At 43.5% G+C, this 18329-nt stretch overlaps 2 protein-coding genes across 2 annotated transcripts in view; both read right to left on the bottom strand.

Annotated features, from left to right (window-relative positions):
• The window catches only part of LOC119373832 (salivary cystatin-L2), a 56363-nt gene extending 51366 nt beyond the window's left edge, over positions 1–4997 (bottom strand). The window contains exons 1-2 of the mRNA XM_037643893.2: positions 4896–4997; positions 2361–2505 (exon numbers count right to left, since the gene is read on the bottom strand). The gene's annotated coding sequence lies outside the window, so the exon portion shown is untranslated. The remainder of the gene's footprint in view (positions 1–2360; positions 2506–4895) is intronic.
• LOC119373829 (uncharacterized) lies at positions 4929–15144 on the bottom strand. Its single transcript, XM_037643889.1, has 4 exons — positions 14850–15144; positions 8171–8242; positions 6454–6519; positions 4929–5095 (listed from the first exon to the last, which is right to left on the bottom strand). Exons 1-4 carry the CDS (start codon positions 15048–15050, stop codon positions 5012–5014), a joined length of 423 nt encoding a protein of 140 aa, XP_037499817.1. The 5' UTR covers positions 15051–15144; the 3' UTR covers positions 4929–5011.
• Positions 15145–18329: the final 3185 nt, after the last annotated feature.

Raw genomic sequence — 18329 nt, 5'->3', positions numbered from 1 at the left:
TCTAGTTTATTCGGGAGCCTGCGCGAGCAACAGCGATAACGCTGGAAGGTTTGATTCCTGATGTATGAAAGGCGACGCGGTAATAGCGTATAACGCGCCAATATGCCTCAGCCTACGAGAAACGCCGTAGTGGAGGGCTACGGATAATTTAGACTGCCTGCGCACCGTACAGTCTTCTTTAGCATTTCGCCTCCATCTAAATGAGACCCTCGCGGCCATGACCGAACCCGTAAATTCCGGATGAGCAGCCGATTGTCGAAACCACTGATCCATCGCGGTAGCTCCTAAGCAGGAATAGCGTCCCACACCTACAACAGATCCACTGGATGGACAGCTACGCTATCGCCATAACGCTTAGTAAGTATTGCAAGCGGATGCCTACTCGTCACCACTAAAGGGAGGAGAATGCTCAGTACAAGTGTTTGAATAATATTTTACTGGTGAATAAAATATACCTGTGTTTATGCGTATTATGGGTGATCTCGGCTCCTAAACGACAAAGTATCTTTAACTGTTTTCCTGATAAGCTAGAATAGTATCATCGCTCCACCACAACGTTATAATGAGTAAAAACACGAGCTTGAAAAAACAATATAGGGTCACGTACTCTGGCCTCCTTTTGCTGATAATTTGCGAAAGCTCAAGTTCACATGCTGAGTACTCGGTACCCGGAGGGATAACAATATCGGCTCAATATACAGAGACAATGGCTTCGGTATCTGCACGGGAGCAACACATTACGCTCAGATTGCCGATAAAAGAATTGCCGATCCATTCTAGCTCGTCGTCAATACAGACTAGCTCGTTCTCCTACCACAGCCGTTAAAGGATGGAAATTACCTATGAGATAGCATGGTTGAAATTAATCGCGCAGTTTATCAGACTGCGCAAGATATTATTAGACATGCTGTCTCGGAGCTCTGCACTCATTTCGACCACTCGAGGCTTTTGAACGTGCACCTACATCTATGTGCACGGCTGTTTCTGAATCAATCAAACACGCAGCTCCGTGTTTATCAGGAGAATACCGATGTTGTTAGGCAACGACAGCGGCAGGATTTGCTTCTTCATAACATCAAGCCAAATGAAGGCTGACTGGTTGGCACAAGCATGTATACAAGACATTTGCATATATATATATATATATATATATATATATACACATACAGACACACACAATGAGACCTCGCCACGCTTACTCAGTGGTTTTGGTGGTGTGATGCTGGTGGCTTACTTTATTCTTGGTGGTACGCAGAAATGCTTGCCTACGTCACTCTGGGTACATTTCAGTTGAAAAACACATTAATAAGGGAGAAATCAAATATTCCAAAGCTCAATTTGTTGCCTTTGTAATCGGCTAAGCTGATAAGGCAGATCCCTCCAAAGTAGAAATGGCCGTAAATAATGCACCCCAGCCTCATAATCTGACACAAGAGAAAACGTACTTATGCTTGCTGCATTCTCGCGGAAAAATTTTGGAAACACACGGACGCTATTTTGTGAGCGTCCTGTGACAGAACGGAACGAAACGTCACCAAGCGTAGCGGGGAATTTCAAGCCACAAGATGTCGTCTTTTCGCAGTCAAACGCGAAGTAGTTCGGAACCATTTGCACTACACAAATATGTGTTAGCTCTTGGTGTTAAAGCTTTCATTTTTCACGTCATGCCAGACAGGCAAGAGCGGCTGATTGCTTTAGCGTCACGGTTGTTTGCACACCAGCGAAAAAAAGTTATGCACAGTACGAAACGACAAAGCTCGCATTTGCTTGCGGCTTTAAGAAATGTTATCAGATTTTTTTGGAGCACCAGTCCGTACACTACATGGACAATCAGTCACTTGTGGGTCTCCTAGTTCATGACAAACTTACTGCGCAGATACTTGAAATACGGCGCGTTACTGAAACAAGGACTTGGGAAGAAAAGGAGAAGCGCATAATGTAAACGTTTATTCTGAAAGCGTTGACATATACATTCCGACAGGTACCGATTGAGTTCTCTCATTGGATGTTGTTACGGAACATTTATCCGTTGGTATATGTATGTCAACGTTTTCAGAATAAACGTTCTGATGGCCGTATGCGCTTGCCCTTGTCTTTGTAAATACCTGTTTAAGTTACGCACTCGTATTTTAAGTATCATGAATCACCAACTCGTCCAGTCAGCCATTTTGACAAGTTTATCCCTAGCGGTAGCTAGATTACAGTGAAGTTCTTTGATACCGACAGATCACTGGTATACTAAGGCATACAAAAGCATAAGGTATCAAGTGGCTGATTTCTTTGCAAGAGAACACTGGGAGGCGTGTTACCGACACAGATGATATTGCGTGCCGAGTAGTTTTTAGGCAAGACCCACTTACACAGCAGATGAAGCGAAGATACCAATCTCTCGTATGTTCAGGACTTCACTCTTTGCAGTGCTCCCAGATGTTCCGCAGATGCCTTTAAATATCTCCAGCCGTATTCAGACATCACTTCACGATGTCATTTGATGCATTGCGACACCTGCAGTAGACGACTAATTATTCCATAGAGGTTGAGGCTGTCAGTAGAGCCCACTTGTGATGAGTGTCACACCGACATCCGAAGAATAAATATATTCCTTCGCAGTTTTCTTCTGTCAGGCTGCTCTGAACAAAGCTATTTCACTGGGCGTCATAGGGAGTAGAGTCACTGCTGTCAAATTGTATAGTCAGCGCTGGCTAATATGAGAAGCACGCCTTTTGAATTCTTAATCTGTTTGATTTGTCTGTGTTATTTCAATTATAAAAGAATGTGTCGCCTGTTCTTGGATGGAACTCCTGTTGGGCAGAGCGCCTGAATACTGTTATCGTTGGGCTGCGTTAAAACGCGTTATCCTCTTGATTTTAATTTGGATATTGAAATATCTCGAACTGATCTCACTTTCCAGTTTTGTCAGATTTCGCCATCCTGACAGCAAGAATTTTCTGAAGTACTTCTGCAGCGGCTGTCATTATTCGTCAGACGAATACGCACAGACACGCTGAGGGCCATCTGTAAAGCTATATGGTCCATATTAGTGGAATAACGGATTCATTTGTAGAGACAAACACCAGTGGTGCAACAAATACACGGTAATTAAAGGCATGATGGCGGTGGTTATTGTGCACTGCACAAAGATGCCGTTAGGTTTTCAATGGAATAAAGTACCTCAGAATGATGCACGGCCGTTTCTGAGGATTTTGCTGCTCAGTATGTAGAAGTAAGGGAGGACGATCTTCTATTGAAATGGTGTGGTTGACCAATACATAACAGTGCATCCCTGGAAGGCACATGGTGGTACACCAACGTTCATGGAGACGTACTTTAAGCATGAAATGTTTTTAGCGTCCGTTGTCGACGGCCTTCGAGCGGCCTTGAGCCAAATGCCAGCGCCGTTATTCGGGCACTTCAGTCGACACATCCTGGCACTCAAACGAGAACACGCGGGCAGTCAGACGGGCAACGTGGCGAGACTTGAACGAGCGGTCTGGGCAATCAGCACAAATATTTTTTAAAGGGACACAAAAGAGCAAAACGATTTTTCTCGCATTAATAAAGTAGTCTTCCACGATACCAAAAACACCACGCTTCCTGCGCGAAGACGCTTAATAATATTCCAAGGTGGCGACTCCACCTTGGAATTCCCGCACCATTTGCCGTGAGGTCACATATTTTTGACGGCGCCTCCTTTTGCCTACGTAGTTCCTAATTGGTTAAATCGAAGTACATTGTCCTCTGAGGCAGCCAGAAACTTGATATAACGAGTTTGTGGAAATTTCGTCGGGCCAGCGGCGCCAAAATACGTTAAATGCTCTTTGAAACCTTTTACGTCACGAATTACAAAGTTTTTACAAAATTTACAAAATTTAAAAATGAAACTTTGAACTTGGTTTTCTCCTAATATTAACCCATGGTGGTGAAATAAACTACACGAGAGCTCTCCGAGCACACTTTATCAATCTAAACCAGTTCATTGTTTCTCTTTAGTGTCCCTTTGAATGCTGTGTTTGGCAGTCAGCCCTTCATGCAGGACCGCATTCACGCCCTGGCAGCGGTCCAAGCAAGTTATAAAACATATTACTTCACAGTTCTTAATTTCGTTCACACTATCGCTGAAGCTCTTACTTCTCGAACGCCTAAATCTTATTTGCCACGTACAATAGCGACGTTCCAAAGGCAGATAGCGCGACATAACCTTGCTCTTTCAGACACCAGCGACAAAGCCTTTTGAATGCCAGCGGTGTGTGAGTGAAGGAAGTGCTGCCAGAGGTAATGTTGGAGGCGTGGGTTGCCGCGTTCTTCTATAGATGGCGCCAGGCCTCGTGCGGAGCACAAGCCTGCTGTCGCGTCGTGGGCTCATCATCCGCATACTCTATGCAAAGCCCAAAATTTATCTCACACAGTGAGAGTGAAAAATGGTGTCCATACGGACGGGTACACAGTGTAGTTTGGTGGGGTGGGCCCTTGTGAACATGCACAAGAATGCGGGTAGTATAATTGCCAAGAGTTCTTTTTTGCCGGTGGATATTTCATGCTTAAATCTATCCTCAATTAGTCCGGGGATTTCCTGCAAAGTACCACTTATTACCCCGTTCTTAGCACTGTAAATAGCTTTAATTTAATTGATTTCACACCTTCAATTCGTGTGCATTACCTACAACTGCTGTACTATTGCCAATGCGAAACGGCACGTTGTAAGACCTTGTCCTATTCTACCTATTTTATTGCGTATTACTGTAAAAAAATGTAACACGTTCTCCCCTACGGTAATGCCTTCAAGACAACGCTGGTATTCTATAATTAAATAAACAAACAAATAAATAAATAAATAAATAAATAAATAAATAAATAAATAAATAAATAAATAAATAAATAAAACGTAGTCCACACACGTTATGTGATACTCATCCCGTAGCGGATTGCCATATTCACTTTCAATATCTTTTCAGCGCAGTTGAAATATTTATTTGGTATTGTTTTTGGCGCCCAGTATAAGCAAACGGTGGATTCAGTGAAGACAGTCTATTCCTAGGATGTGAATAGCGTTGCCCGCTGGCTCTTCGAATACGAGCGCCGAACAGGAGTTCATCGCCTGCGATAGAAATGAAAAGAGAAAAGAAACGCGTTGTTAACAAGAAGTAGCATGCATTTGAAGGTCGGCATAATGTGGTGGCCCCTTTTCTGTTTGTCACGCTAAATCCCTGTATAAATCGTGAAAGTCAAGCCACCCACGTATACTGTGTACTACCGAAGCTCGATTGCGATTTTCCGTGGGCACGCGTTTCACTTTTTCTCTTGAGCCAGCTGCGACTACCTAAGAGGAGCAAGCAGGCCTGCTAAACAATCGTTTCCGATCCAGATGTTCAGTTTTCTCAGCAGCCGAGAGCAGCTGTCGCGTTCGCTATTCCGTGCAGTAATGCTGCTCACCTTTTCGATAGCACAAACTCTTGCGTTCGAATAACGTGTGCGATGGCCTTCATGTCGCGCTAGCTTTATAATAAGCCTTTTATTTATTACGCATCATTATCAGAATGTCAAACGTCGTATTAGCTTGTTTTTCTTCACGGCATTAAGACCGTTAGCAAAAACAGGGATATATATACAAGGAACACTATTATTCGAGTGAAAACACTGCCAATCCTATTACATGCATGCAACAAGGCTGAAAGAATAAGGTGTTTACTTCGAAGATTTCATTTAAGAAATAATCGAAAACTGCAGTATTTCCTGAAATATGCCGAATATTTTACAAAAAACTTTGCCGATTATAGCAAAAAGAAAACGCTTAATGTGTGGAAGGGAGAACTGTAAAAAAGACAATTTTATTAAAATTGATTGTGCAAGCTCCGAATTTAAGTTAATTTGTTTAATGGCTGTGTCCAACAATTGTTGCCTAAACACCATTTCTAAATTTGTCGTAGACTGAATAGCCCTGTGTAAAGCGCTACATTTTTTTGTCTTTTTGTATGTCAAATCAGCTAGAACTTACAGAAGTGTAACAATTTTTATTGAAGGGTTCGGGCTTTTATTACTGCGCATAGTTTTGTTATAGTCTTAAAACGTCACGCACAATATAAAAAATGCTTACAACTTTAATCCAGTTTTCTATACCCGATATGAAAAGAAATGCGATATAGTAGAAACATAAAGGCTAAAATAACTATTGGTTTGTTCGCTCGCAAATGCCAAGGTGAATTTCCCTCTGAGCAGTGCGGGTCTTATACTAATATGCAATGTACTGAACACGTAAAAATCATTATTTACTGAAATATAGATGCTTTTTTGACAGCGTAACTTGCCCACCAGGCCGATACCTCTTTTTTTCGCTTATAGCATACTGATTATTGACTGCTCATTCAGACACAATTGGCAATTAGGCGTTATGGAAGTAACGTGGAGCCTGTGCGACACACGAAAAGCCAGCTGTTACCTGAATAACGGCAGCCTTACCTCCCCCATGATGCAAAATACGGAAGTGTAGCTTGATGCCTTGGTGCTGTTCTCATAACTTGGCACCTGTAAAATGGAGCGGTTACCTCATACATCTATCGTTTTGATATGTTTCTTTATCCGGAATGGTGTGCAGTACGTGCACAGAGAATGATCAAGTTTTCAAATGCAAAAATGAACAAAAGACAGTCACGAACACTCTGCGACGTGAAGTCTAGCCCATATAACTGAACAGAGGCTTTGCATTAATTCACCGTATACTGACATGCACTTGCGATATTAAGGTGACCTGCGACGCAAATTCATCTTGTAGTTTTTATCGAAATTTCTGGTACTGTGGAATGCGGGGATAGAGTAGTGAAAACAGGAACACCTAAAGCAATGTAGTTATAGTTCTGTTTGAACTGAGAAGCATGTTCTTGCTCGACGATTAGCCATGTGGCAGTGACGCCAGTTGCTGTGTGTTCTGATTGGCTTGGTCATTCTACGCTGAGCTAAAAAATGTGAAAACTTCTGCGCTTGTGCATATCATATTTTGAAAACAAACGCAACAAGTTACTAGGAAGCTCTGCGCAGTGACCACCCTGACACGACACTTTAGGTATGTCTACAAAAGGCACGCAGTGATTGGAAGCGAGAAGTGACATCACTGGCAGAGTTAAATGCGAATGGGAACGTTTTTTTCCCCTTCCGTCGTTTCAGGTTTTGAACTTTTAAGACTAGTAACTTCTGTTTTGGGGCACGAGTTACTATAATTTTTGTTTTGTTCATCTCAGTATTCAACACTACACACGCTCCAGTGCTGCACAGGCCAGCCGAAAAAAAAAACATATCCAAATCCCTTTGATGAAGCTGTAAAGCACATTTGATGCATAAAAGGACAACGAATTTATTATGTATACAGCAGCAGGATGTGTCAAATGAGGCATAAGCAAGCTGACGTATTCGGGATGCTCCATAATCTATGAAAATAGAGCACGTGTAATCGATCACCACTGTATAAAACTGCATTTATCTTGCGTTATTTGGCATGTGAGAAGTCTTGTACAATGTATTTTTATATTTTAAACAAAGGTGCCTCCAAGGAACAGGTAGTCGAGCGAAAGTGATAACTACACTGTCAATGTGAGCACTGTGGTCTCAACAATAGCAAATAACATGCAAGTTAGAAGCCTAAATATGTTCACTGAAACTATTATTACACAAGCTGTTGTGTAATCACGAAAGCGGCTAAGGCTAGCTTTTCAGGTAGCACCTGCTTATCAAAGCTTGCGCGAAACTGTTCATCTATACGTGAATATATGTTTTAAAATATGCTAAATATTTCTATCAGTGATTGGTTCAGAAATATACAGAAATCCGATTACTTTGGTAGAAGCGAGACTGTAATGAGCGGTGTCCCTTGGACGATTAGATCTGTGACATGCACATAGGGTGGGGTTATAATGACGGTGAAGCGGAGCAGTGCCATTTGTGGTTTCATTGTAAACATCAACGTATCTTTACTAAAGGGGTCCTGTAATCCGCAAAAAAGTTGCACATTAGTTTAAGATTAACAGTTTAAAACATGTTAAATTCTGAAAGGATCAATGTGTATCTCCTAGCCATATTCACAGCATTACATATGGAATATATATACGCCACCAGGAATTGTAGTGGAAAGGTGCCACGACAAGTAACTAAATTTTTAAAGATATAATAAAGCCAGGGAACTTACGTAGTGCGAGGAGCAGGTTAGTGGAACGAGGTCAAAGCTCAGCAAATACCGCACACCTGTCTGGTAGGTCCCCTGAAAAAAAGTTACATTATCTCTTTCATACTGCGAACTATCTGCATTAGCCGGACACGTTTAGCGTATTCGTTTGTGGGAGCACGACAAATTCAATGCTTTGTCTCAGAAGTCAGAAACTGCAATTTTATCCAAGTACGTTTCCCGTTATATCATTCAGTGCTATGGCAAGATGATTATTTACATTTACACACTATTGGGATAATTTGAATCACACGTGAAACCTGCGTAGCCTGAATGGTGCCCACAGCGTATAGTAACTTATGCAGAGTACCATGCGTCACTAATGTGTTCAATATTGTTTATACACTTGGCGACTTACTTGGACACTGCCGCATAAGTATTTCTGTTCTGTTCTGTTCTGTTCTAACTGTTTTGCTGTGGAGAGGTTGAGGTCCATATTGCCTCGGCTACTCCATATCACGAAGTTATGCAGCGAAAAAAAAAAAGAATAATACTGAACGGTACCTAAACATGAACAATCCGCACACTGAAATCACTTCAAATATCATACCAATACACAGTTTGCTTGCAGCAGTTCACACTGTCAGAAACTGTTCACCCGCACACCTTCCTTTTCTACTCTCAGTATATGCACTAACACCTTTCATATAAATCAATCCCTGGCTGTCTATCACAAACGCTTATCCAGTCCGGTCTCCACTAAAAAATCTGTCAGGAAGATGTTCGCCTTTTTCTGAAGATGCATCTCAGGCCATGGTCCAAGTATTTTTAATGTGAGGGGCTGCCTGTCCAAACTTGCTAATTTTTAAAGACGATAGTCTTTCTTGGGGAACTTAAACGCAGAAATTTTGGTCTGTCTTTCTGTCTGTCCTTCTGTCTGTCTTTCTGTTTGTCGGCACGTCCCTCGATTCAGCCACTCGGCGAAAGTTGAACCACTTGCCCAAGGGCCAGCCATCGTGAACGGCTGACTAGGTTCATACTTGTGTACATTGTTGATCAAAAAGCAAACATTACGCATATCTGAGGCGCTACATCACTAGGTAAGTATTAGGCGGTGTGTTCCTTTAACAGAAAATACATAGATACTCAATTTTAAAGACCTTGATGGTATGCGTTTAACGTTGAGACAGTAACGCGTTTATTAAAAGATTGCCACAGCTGAAGCGATCAGCGGTCCAAGCCGAGCAAGCGCGAGCGCTAACAACAACCGTCTTCGTCTTCTTCTTTCGCAGGTGTTCTTGTCTGCGCCCTACCATGTTACAAATCACTGCCCCGCGGAAAAGGAGCCATCCTGGCGACCTAAGAAACAGGTACAACTGGTGGGTCATAATGCGGCTTCAGTCCATCGACGTGAACAGTCTCGCGGCCGCGACGACGGCGGTCCGTAGATGATTGAACAGGCTCAATCATATAGTTAACTGGGGATGCTTGACGTAGGACGCGGTAGGGGCCTTCGTACTTAGGCAGTAGCTTTGTGGAAAGGCCAGGAGCGGAGGAGGGAACGCGAAGCCACACCAACGTTCCAGGCGAATACGACTGAGGAGGCACGTTTTCGTCGTGACGGTCCTTCTGGCCCTACACGGCCTACAATGTTACAACCCTAGTTTCTTAAGGTGCGCTGAAAATGCGACTGCGCTGAAACTTGTCTTCCTCCGTGCCCTCTGCACAAGCTCATGTTGTGTTTCGGTTTCGGTTCAGTATTGCATTGTACGAATGACAGGGGGCGCCGCTCTGGCATTCCTGTTTTACCCAGGCGACGTGTAAGTAAGAGAGTTTGTGGAGAGTACTCCTTGAGTGCGGACGTTTCTTCTCCTTCGGCGCATCGCGCCAAACAGCGTGTTCGGGCTGGCCGGCGTCCCCACCGGTCGCGTTGGTCACCGCCGGTATTCGCCTGCCGCTGCGCCGGGACTACCAGCCCGCAACACAGCACTCGTGTTTCCCGACGTATTGCCAGATGGCGTCCATATCTCACGCAGCGCCTCTTCTATCGTCTTTAGACGACATTTGCAGCGAAGCACGCAGATACGCGGCCAATTTTCTCTTTAATTTTTCTCTTTCATTCGCGTATTTAACGCACTCCAAAAGAATATGGCGAACATTTTCTTCTGCTTGACCACAATGGCATTCCGGGGAGTTGGATCGATGTATCTTGTGCAGGAAGCTGTTTGTGTAGGCTACTTCCAATCGAAGTCTGTGGATTAAAGTCTCTAAGTGTCGTGGGAGATCTGTCGCTATGAAAAATTTTCTGTGTGGATCAACTTCATAATATACTGATTCCTTTGATTTAGGGCTATCAAACCACTTCTCCATCGAACAATGGTTAGCTCTTTGCGTTATAAAATGTCGAATATCCGCCCCAGACACCGGGATTGCGCATTCCCGTCCTTAGTTCAATGCTTTCTTCGCGAGGCTGTCAGCCACTTCATTTCCCTTTATTCCACTGTTACTGGGTATCCATTGGAATACGATGTTGTGACCCTGCACTGAAGCATATTCCACCGTTTCTGCAATACATTGTGCTATATCACCATTTTTGTAAAGTGATCTCGCATTTCTGATTAGCTGAAGGGCAGGTTTGCTATCCGTGCATATCACCCACTTTCGTGGCTCAGAATTCTCGCAGATAAGCTTAACTGCTTCAAAGATAGCCACCAATTCTGCTGTCGTCGATGAAGATTTGTGCGATAATTTGTACATTCTCTTTTCCTGTATTTCGGGCATAAGTATTTGTTCTACATATAACAAGGGTCTCAAACACGCGGACGGCGGGCCGTATGCGGCCTGAGAGCCTTACGCTAGCGGCCCGCGGCTTCAGAAGGAATAAATTTCTGTGACTTTGATAAATGATATTCGCATTATTTTCTCGCCTATTGTAATTAATAATGCCTTGATCGGAGGAGCTACAAAGAGGGTACTGCTCTCGAGAATTTTTCCCTGACGCACTCTACGCAGTGTCTGTGTGTTGCATTATCACAGAAGAACATGAACTCTGTTTCAAAATTTTAGTCATTTTGCAGATCGGCATTTTGCAGACCTTTCTCGAAACCTACATCAAACCTCCTTCAGATATGACCCATATATGAGATATGGGAAAGGCGTTCTTTCAAATACCACCGTTAGGTGACATCTTGTTCAACCTCTCCCCGCCCCCTTTCTTAACCCGGCCCTTGTTGGACAAAATTTCGGGTCGGCGGGGCCCGCTAGTGGAAATGACTTTGAGACTCCTGATATCGAATAATGAGCTGTAAAATATCAACCACTCTACAAAGTATCTCCGATAGTCTGAGATTTGTTTTGCAACTCGTTACACATCGTGTAAAGTATGCGCATCTATTAAACTTTGAAGAAAATTTCGTTTCAGAACGTATCATCTGTCACCGCTCCTTAAAAACTAAATATCATAATGCTTGTAAATTCTGATCAGGAAGCAGTTGCTGGCATACGCATTCATTTGTTTAATCGATTTGAATAAAACTTAGCTCACATGCAATTTTACACATGCACAAATGCAGAGAAATACGTCACCGTTGAGCATGTCGATTTATTGATGCAGCTCGCACGCATGCATATAAAATAGGCTCGAAGTGATGAGACACGTATGGCTAAAACGACCTACGTCAGTAGGACATCCCTACTTGTGCCTAGCAATCCAGAACCTACACTCTGTCTAAATCATTGCCAAATAAATAGGAATAAATTAACTAGAGAACAGATATCGAAAACACGAAATACCGCGATAAGTAAGGCCTCATAAAAATATGATTCGGTTTTATTTCAGAAGACCTTTTATCATTCTTAATATACGAAGTATTTTAACATTGTACTACTAAGGCGTAAGAGCAGCATTGTGACATTGAATGTCCTTCAGATCGTGATGCACGGAGCGTCACAATAGGACGCGGCCGCGTTATAAATTCACGCAGCTGCCTGCGTCATCGACCTTCTACTGTGCTGTGGCCTGTACATAGGGTTGAGAGTGGCGATAAGACAGAGGAGCACCTGGAGACTTTACTTCAGCAGGGCACATACTGCTTTCAAGCCTAACATTGGAAAAAAAGAGACCTTCAAGGAATTAATGTAGCTTATCTGTACAACGACATGCCCACGAAACGTTCTTATGTTTAACTAAATGCTTCAGTTACCATAAACAGGCTGATCCTAAACTATATCGCTCGGCTTTCGGTGCTTCTGTGAGACCGAAAACTCACTGAGGAGTGTATGCGATAGGCTACCGCTGCAGTAATGTTTCCGCGGTAGTGCATGTGACGTAACCGCTATATACTTTGTGACTAGAAGCAATTCCATAAAATTATTGAATCATTTAGCCGATATATATGCACAGTCCGGAATGAAGGTATGGCTGAGGTGTTGGACAGCACAGTATTTTGTCATTAAGACAAAACCTTTCGAGTTATCTGCTGAGCTCATGTCGGTCTTTCCACATGAGTGGTCTGGTTATATTCATATGTGTGGTATTGTGGCTTTTCCTTATGTTTTATAGTTCGTTGTAGTGCTCGCGGTTGGCTGAGTGCGTCCAATCATCGCTCGAAGCTCCCCTTCTAAAAAATCCTTCATTACGTATTGCGTCTGTAACCATACTTCATCGACGCTTGGTTTGCATTCTCGGAAAATAATTAACATGTGCACAATTAGCAACTGATTAGAAGAAATTCTATATTCACGACATGTTTACAAGGTATAGAACTACTCAAATCAGCAGCATTGGCAGTGGTACCTGCCGATGTATCAGGAATATTTCTGAGATTTGAATTACGTTAGTCTGGCATGCTGCAGTATTCTCTGCAGCAGACTTTCAGTAAATGCACATATGCCGCAACTGAAAGAATAGCACGGGACGTACGGAATGCACACTACTACCACATGCGAAGGCTGAGCGACAGCACAACAGCAACTGCGTCTAGGTGCCAACATTTTGCCCTGTTCGGCAGTGTCCCTTTGTGCAGTCACCGGGGTAGTGGTTGGACTACGTCACCAATGGCTTCAACACCGAGCGAAAAATCACAGTGTGGACACGAACTGACGACAAATCAAGTAGTAGAACTTGCTACTGACGAACAATGCGTAATTTAAGCACGTGGATGTGGGTAAAAAAATTATATTTTCGCGATATTAACTTCTGTTGTAGTATGAATAATGTGGTTAAGGGGACTGCGCCTTCGCATGACACATGTTGTGCCGTTTGGTTGTCGCTGCAGCAACCAGTGCGTCGTCACATCCTTCATTAGCTGCGCCATACATTCCCTTATTACAGATGACATTACCTATTCTATGCGGCTTTGTACACTCTACGCACACTGTTAGCTTTTTCACGCTGGTTGGGTGAAACTCGCTGTGAAACGAACGTTCATCCTTATGCATTGATCTAGCATTAGACAGTGATGCTTCCCTTTGGAAAAAGTGCCAGCGCTCATAAAATGTGCGTTTTGAAGGTTAATATTCCTAGTAGAAGTTTGAGCTATATGGCACGCCGGATACCTTCTATCGGTGTTTGCGCCCCTAACAGTGCAGCTTCTTCATTTCTATGAATAAATTGATTATCGCATTTGTAATTAGTGTTGATTAAGTATATCTTTTGCGCTCACTGAAGTAGACTGCAGCTGCTCCTAGGCATCGCGTTTGACGACCACTCGCTTAGTGAGGTCTACGCGTTTTGGCGGAGATATCTCTAGACAGAGACATCAGTTACGGAGGGCAGCCACAAGGACCCCTCCCCCCCCCTGTAATTTGTGCTAGAGGGCATCATGCTCTCTCTCCTGCAACGCGCAGCATACGTTAGCTGCCATAAGCTCGCATTTGCAGAATCTAAACATGCATGCTGCTCAAACGAACGTCCCTTATATAAAATTACAATTTTAATCTCTATAATACCGGGTTTATTTTTCTGGGCAACGAACAACGTGCAGCAGCTTCTGCGTTCAACCCTTCCCCTCCACCGCCTCTCTGCATGATGCGAACTGGGGCGTGATTTCCCAGGAAAATTAGAAACCGATTCCTCTGAGGCTACACATTCTTGTTCGACACACCGTGAACAAAAACATTACTGCTCTCGCACCAGTGAGAGAACCCTTTTCCTGTTCCCGCAGCACCTAAGGAAATTTTGTGAGCTCCGATGAAGAAGCATGGCGGCATTCCTAACGGAAGATTCTAGTGTTGGGTTGCGTTTAATTATCTTGTCAAGACGACAAATTCTCGTAGATCTCACGCATATGGGAGTCGATTCTAAGCGAATCAGCCACCAGTAGATGTTTATGACGGATGTTTTATTTGAGCCAATTCCAACGTGTAATAGCGTTGCTTTTCCTGACATGTTGTTTGTTCAAATGCGTGCTTAAAGGCGACAGAGCGTGCGTCAGCAATAGGTGGCGTGAGCACATACTGAACTCGACTTAGGCTATTTCAAACATTGCCTGCTAATGATAGGGTTATATTTGCTAATGAATAATGTCAGGAGTAATCACTGAGATTCAAATGATGATGAAACTACAGTGTGCTGATTATCACTTGAATAGCTAGGAATACTAAACCTTCATTAGAAAAACACTGTTGAAAAGAAACACATTAACCCTAAAAGTGGCAATATACAAGCACAAGTCATAAGTTGCTCCTTAAAGCTATAGCTCACCTGTGTCGCGACTTGATGTAGTCGTACCGCAACACCAGGAATGCCTCCTGCATTTGGTTGACGAGTTAGTGCGTAATGCGCCAGCTGCAAGAATTTAGGATTGCTGAAGGGATCATGAATTCTCCAACCGGCATCAGCTACTGTCGAAAAGCTTTTGGACACTGCTAAAAGCGCAAGGGCGAACGTCAACAAAATCTTCATGTTTCACTATGAATCTGTGAGTTCACCTACTGAAGGACCACGTGCTCATTGGGGAGCTCGTGCAATGCTAAAAGGGGCTTACTTTTCTTTTTTGCTTAACCATATGAAGCGCGCAGTGCGTTGGAAAAATAATGGGTCTTTGTGAATTTTGCTCTCGCCCTTTCACAGCATACATTACTGTGCAAGTTCAAGTCCAATGCTTCAAGGTTGTTGGCGCAGAATTTTTAAGAATTGTGAGATCGTGGCCACAGTATTGTCTAATGAACAATAGCTGCAAACAATAGGATAGCTGCTGTTGCCTGAGGCTGCATGTGCAACGTACAAAATTCAGCGAAATACCTCACACGTAGTGTTAGTTGCGAGTGATCGAAATATTTCGGTTAAATGAATCCATAGTGCTTCTTTAGCGCAAAAAACGACACCACAAGAAAGAAGGCAGAACACAGCGCTAACTGTCAACTGACATGGTTTACTGCGTCATTTCGCTCTTTATACCAACCAGATACCGGTAGGACATGCGTCGTGCACCCTATGCGCACAACCACCACAACTTGGTGACCTGAGCGCAATCATGATAGCCAATTCCAAAAAACAAAATTCAGCGGAAAACAAGGTTATGGAAGGCACACTAATGCGCTGCGAACACAATGACTGAATGTAAAACGCTTCTGATAATTCTCGGGCGGTGGTTTCACGACTCTTCTTTAAGATAGTAGTCAGTCTAAACAAAGCTTGACAACTGCACTCTTCGCAGTGTTGAGCTAAATGGGAGCCTGTACTAGTCGGCACGGATCGCTCATGTTCTTTAAGGGGTCGCTCATGTTCACACAGCGGCCTGACCGACCTACATACACTTTTCCACAAGAGAGTGGAATCTTGTAGACCACCCCTACGCTGCACTCAACCAACTTCAGGTGTCTCTTTTCAGGTGTCTCTTCAGGTGTCTCAGGTGTCTGTTTACACTGCAAAAAGTGCACTTGTCAAGCTTTCTTTAGACTGACTACTACCGTAAAGAACAGTCGTGACACCACCGCCCGAGAATTCTCAGAAGCATTTTACATTCAGTCATTGGGTTCGCAATGCGTTAGTGTGCCTTCCATAACCTTGTTTTCCACTGAATTTCGTTTTTTTTTTTATAATCTATCATGACTGCGCTCAGGCGACCAAGTTTTGGTGGTTGTGCGCATAGGGATGCACGACGCATGTCCTACCGGTACCTGGTTGGTATAAAAAGTAGAGTGACGCAATAAACCGTGTGAGTTAGCGCTGTGTTCTGTCTTCTGCGCTAAAAACGCACTATTGATTCTCACCAACGAGCCCGCCAACGCATTCCGTAGAACTGTTAAATGAAGACCAAAGGAAAACATTAACCAACATGGCTAGATTGCTTGCCTCTTAAATATCTCCGTATGTTTTCTTCGTGAACGTATATGTACATATTGAGTAACAGACGGCCACCGAAAATCGCGTTGCTGCTCATAAACTGGAATTATCCAAAAAAGACGGCAGAAAGTATTCGTCAAGTGAACTATCTGTAAGTTCGTCTCTGTGATTAGAGAGTTCTAATATCGCATCGAATGTACCATACAAGAAGATACGAGCTCAACTCTAAATTTCATTTTTCTTTTATTTGCTCGCTTCAGCATTATCCGCTCCAGTAACTGCAATAACCTCATTTAAGGAGCCTAATGTTTCACTATGACTCACCTTGACTGGTTTCTTTTATTACCCTTAAGTAATAATTTTAATTACATCATTTTAAGAACGCAATGCTAATGGTGTTAAAGAAACGGAGAGAGAGAGAGAGAAACGAAGCGGAAAGGTAGGGAGGTTAACCAAGCTTTGGCTCGGTTGGCTACCCTACACATAGGGTGACGGAAAGGGGGAATAATAGAAAGGAAAGGGTAGAGCAGAAATAAGAAGAGTAAGAAAGAGATGGATGAACAGTTAGCTTGAAACTACCACACACGAACTCGCACTGTTCGTTCACAGGCGCTCGTGAAGTCCGGTGGTCCTCAAGAAGCACAAGAGGGCTTTCGTGGTCTTGAGCATATGCGACACGGTAGGCCAAGGTCCCAAGATAGTCTTTTCTGTCAGTGGTCTTGAATCCAGGTGACGGCGCTTGACTTCCATACTATGTCGTTGAGCCTGGCATGATGGGCAATGGCCATAGGTCCGCAAACTCACTCATAAGTTGACTCACTTAAACTCACTCAGACTCAAATCGAGCTGTGAGTCTGAGTCTGAGTGAGTCCAGGTGAGTAATATTATGGTGAGTGTGAGTCCGAGTGAGGCCTAAACGCAAATTACATTTCATGAGTGAGTCTGAATGAGCTCCATCTTTAATTGCTGACCTATGATCCTATCCACTCAGCTATCCACATTACTATCAGCCTTATATCGGCTTACGTTTATACTCAGATCTATTCCCACGTACACACCTCAACGCACTAGCGTTCATGCACCACCTCAATGTTTATTGATCAGACGCGTGAGTGAAGGGGGGGGGGGGGGGGAGGTGCTATGACCTCCCAACTCTTTCACGGGACTTCCTTAATAAAAATATGTCGTGTCGAGTCGCATATTTCATAAAAACGTCCTTACTAGATTGAAACCCCTGAAATCTAGTATTTAAAGGTACAAGACCCAAAGGCGTATCGTAGAGCTCCCATTATTTGATATATTGGCATTCAAAAGCATATACAGCATGATCGGAACATCTCACCTAATGCCAGTGGACTCATGAGTCGACTCAATCAGGCTCACACAGGCTCAAGTCAAGCCGTGAGTCTGATTCTAAGTGAGTTTGGCTGAGTAAAATGTTGGTGAGTTTTAGTCCGAGTGAGTCCGGTTGAGAAAAGGTTTAATGAGTCTGAGTCCGAGTGAGTTCGGTTGAGGAAAATTATGGTGAATCTGTGTCCGAGTGAGCTCTCACAGCAAAATATCTTTCTTGAGCGAGTCTGAGTGAGTTCCAATATTTTTGCTGACCTATGGCAGTGGCACATAATGTGTTCGAGCGTCCCAGGAGGCGCAAATGTTGCATGCCGCACTGCTGGCCATTCATTCCAACGATACACGAATACGCATTCGTAAATGCCACTCCCAACCACATGCGACGCAGCAATGTTGCATCGCGTCGTGAGAGCCCGGATGCCAAACGAAGTTGCAAATTTGGGTCAATCGAATACAGGCGCGCGTTGGAAAAACCCTGCGAATTGCATTGTAGAAGCATGATGCGGCGTGCAAGTGATTGCAGTCGCCGCGCGGCGTCCGTACTCA

Source organism: Rhipicephalus sanguineus, chromosome 11 (assembly GCF_013339695.2).
Source record: "Rhipicephalus sanguineus isolate Rsan-2018 chromosome 11, BIME_Rsan_1.4, whole genome shotgun sequence".
Lineage (NCBI taxonomy): Eukaryota > Metazoa > Arthropoda > Arachnida > Ixodida > Ixodidae > Rhipicephalus > Rhipicephalus sanguineus.
This window is presented reverse-complemented; position numbering and strand designations above follow the sequence as displayed.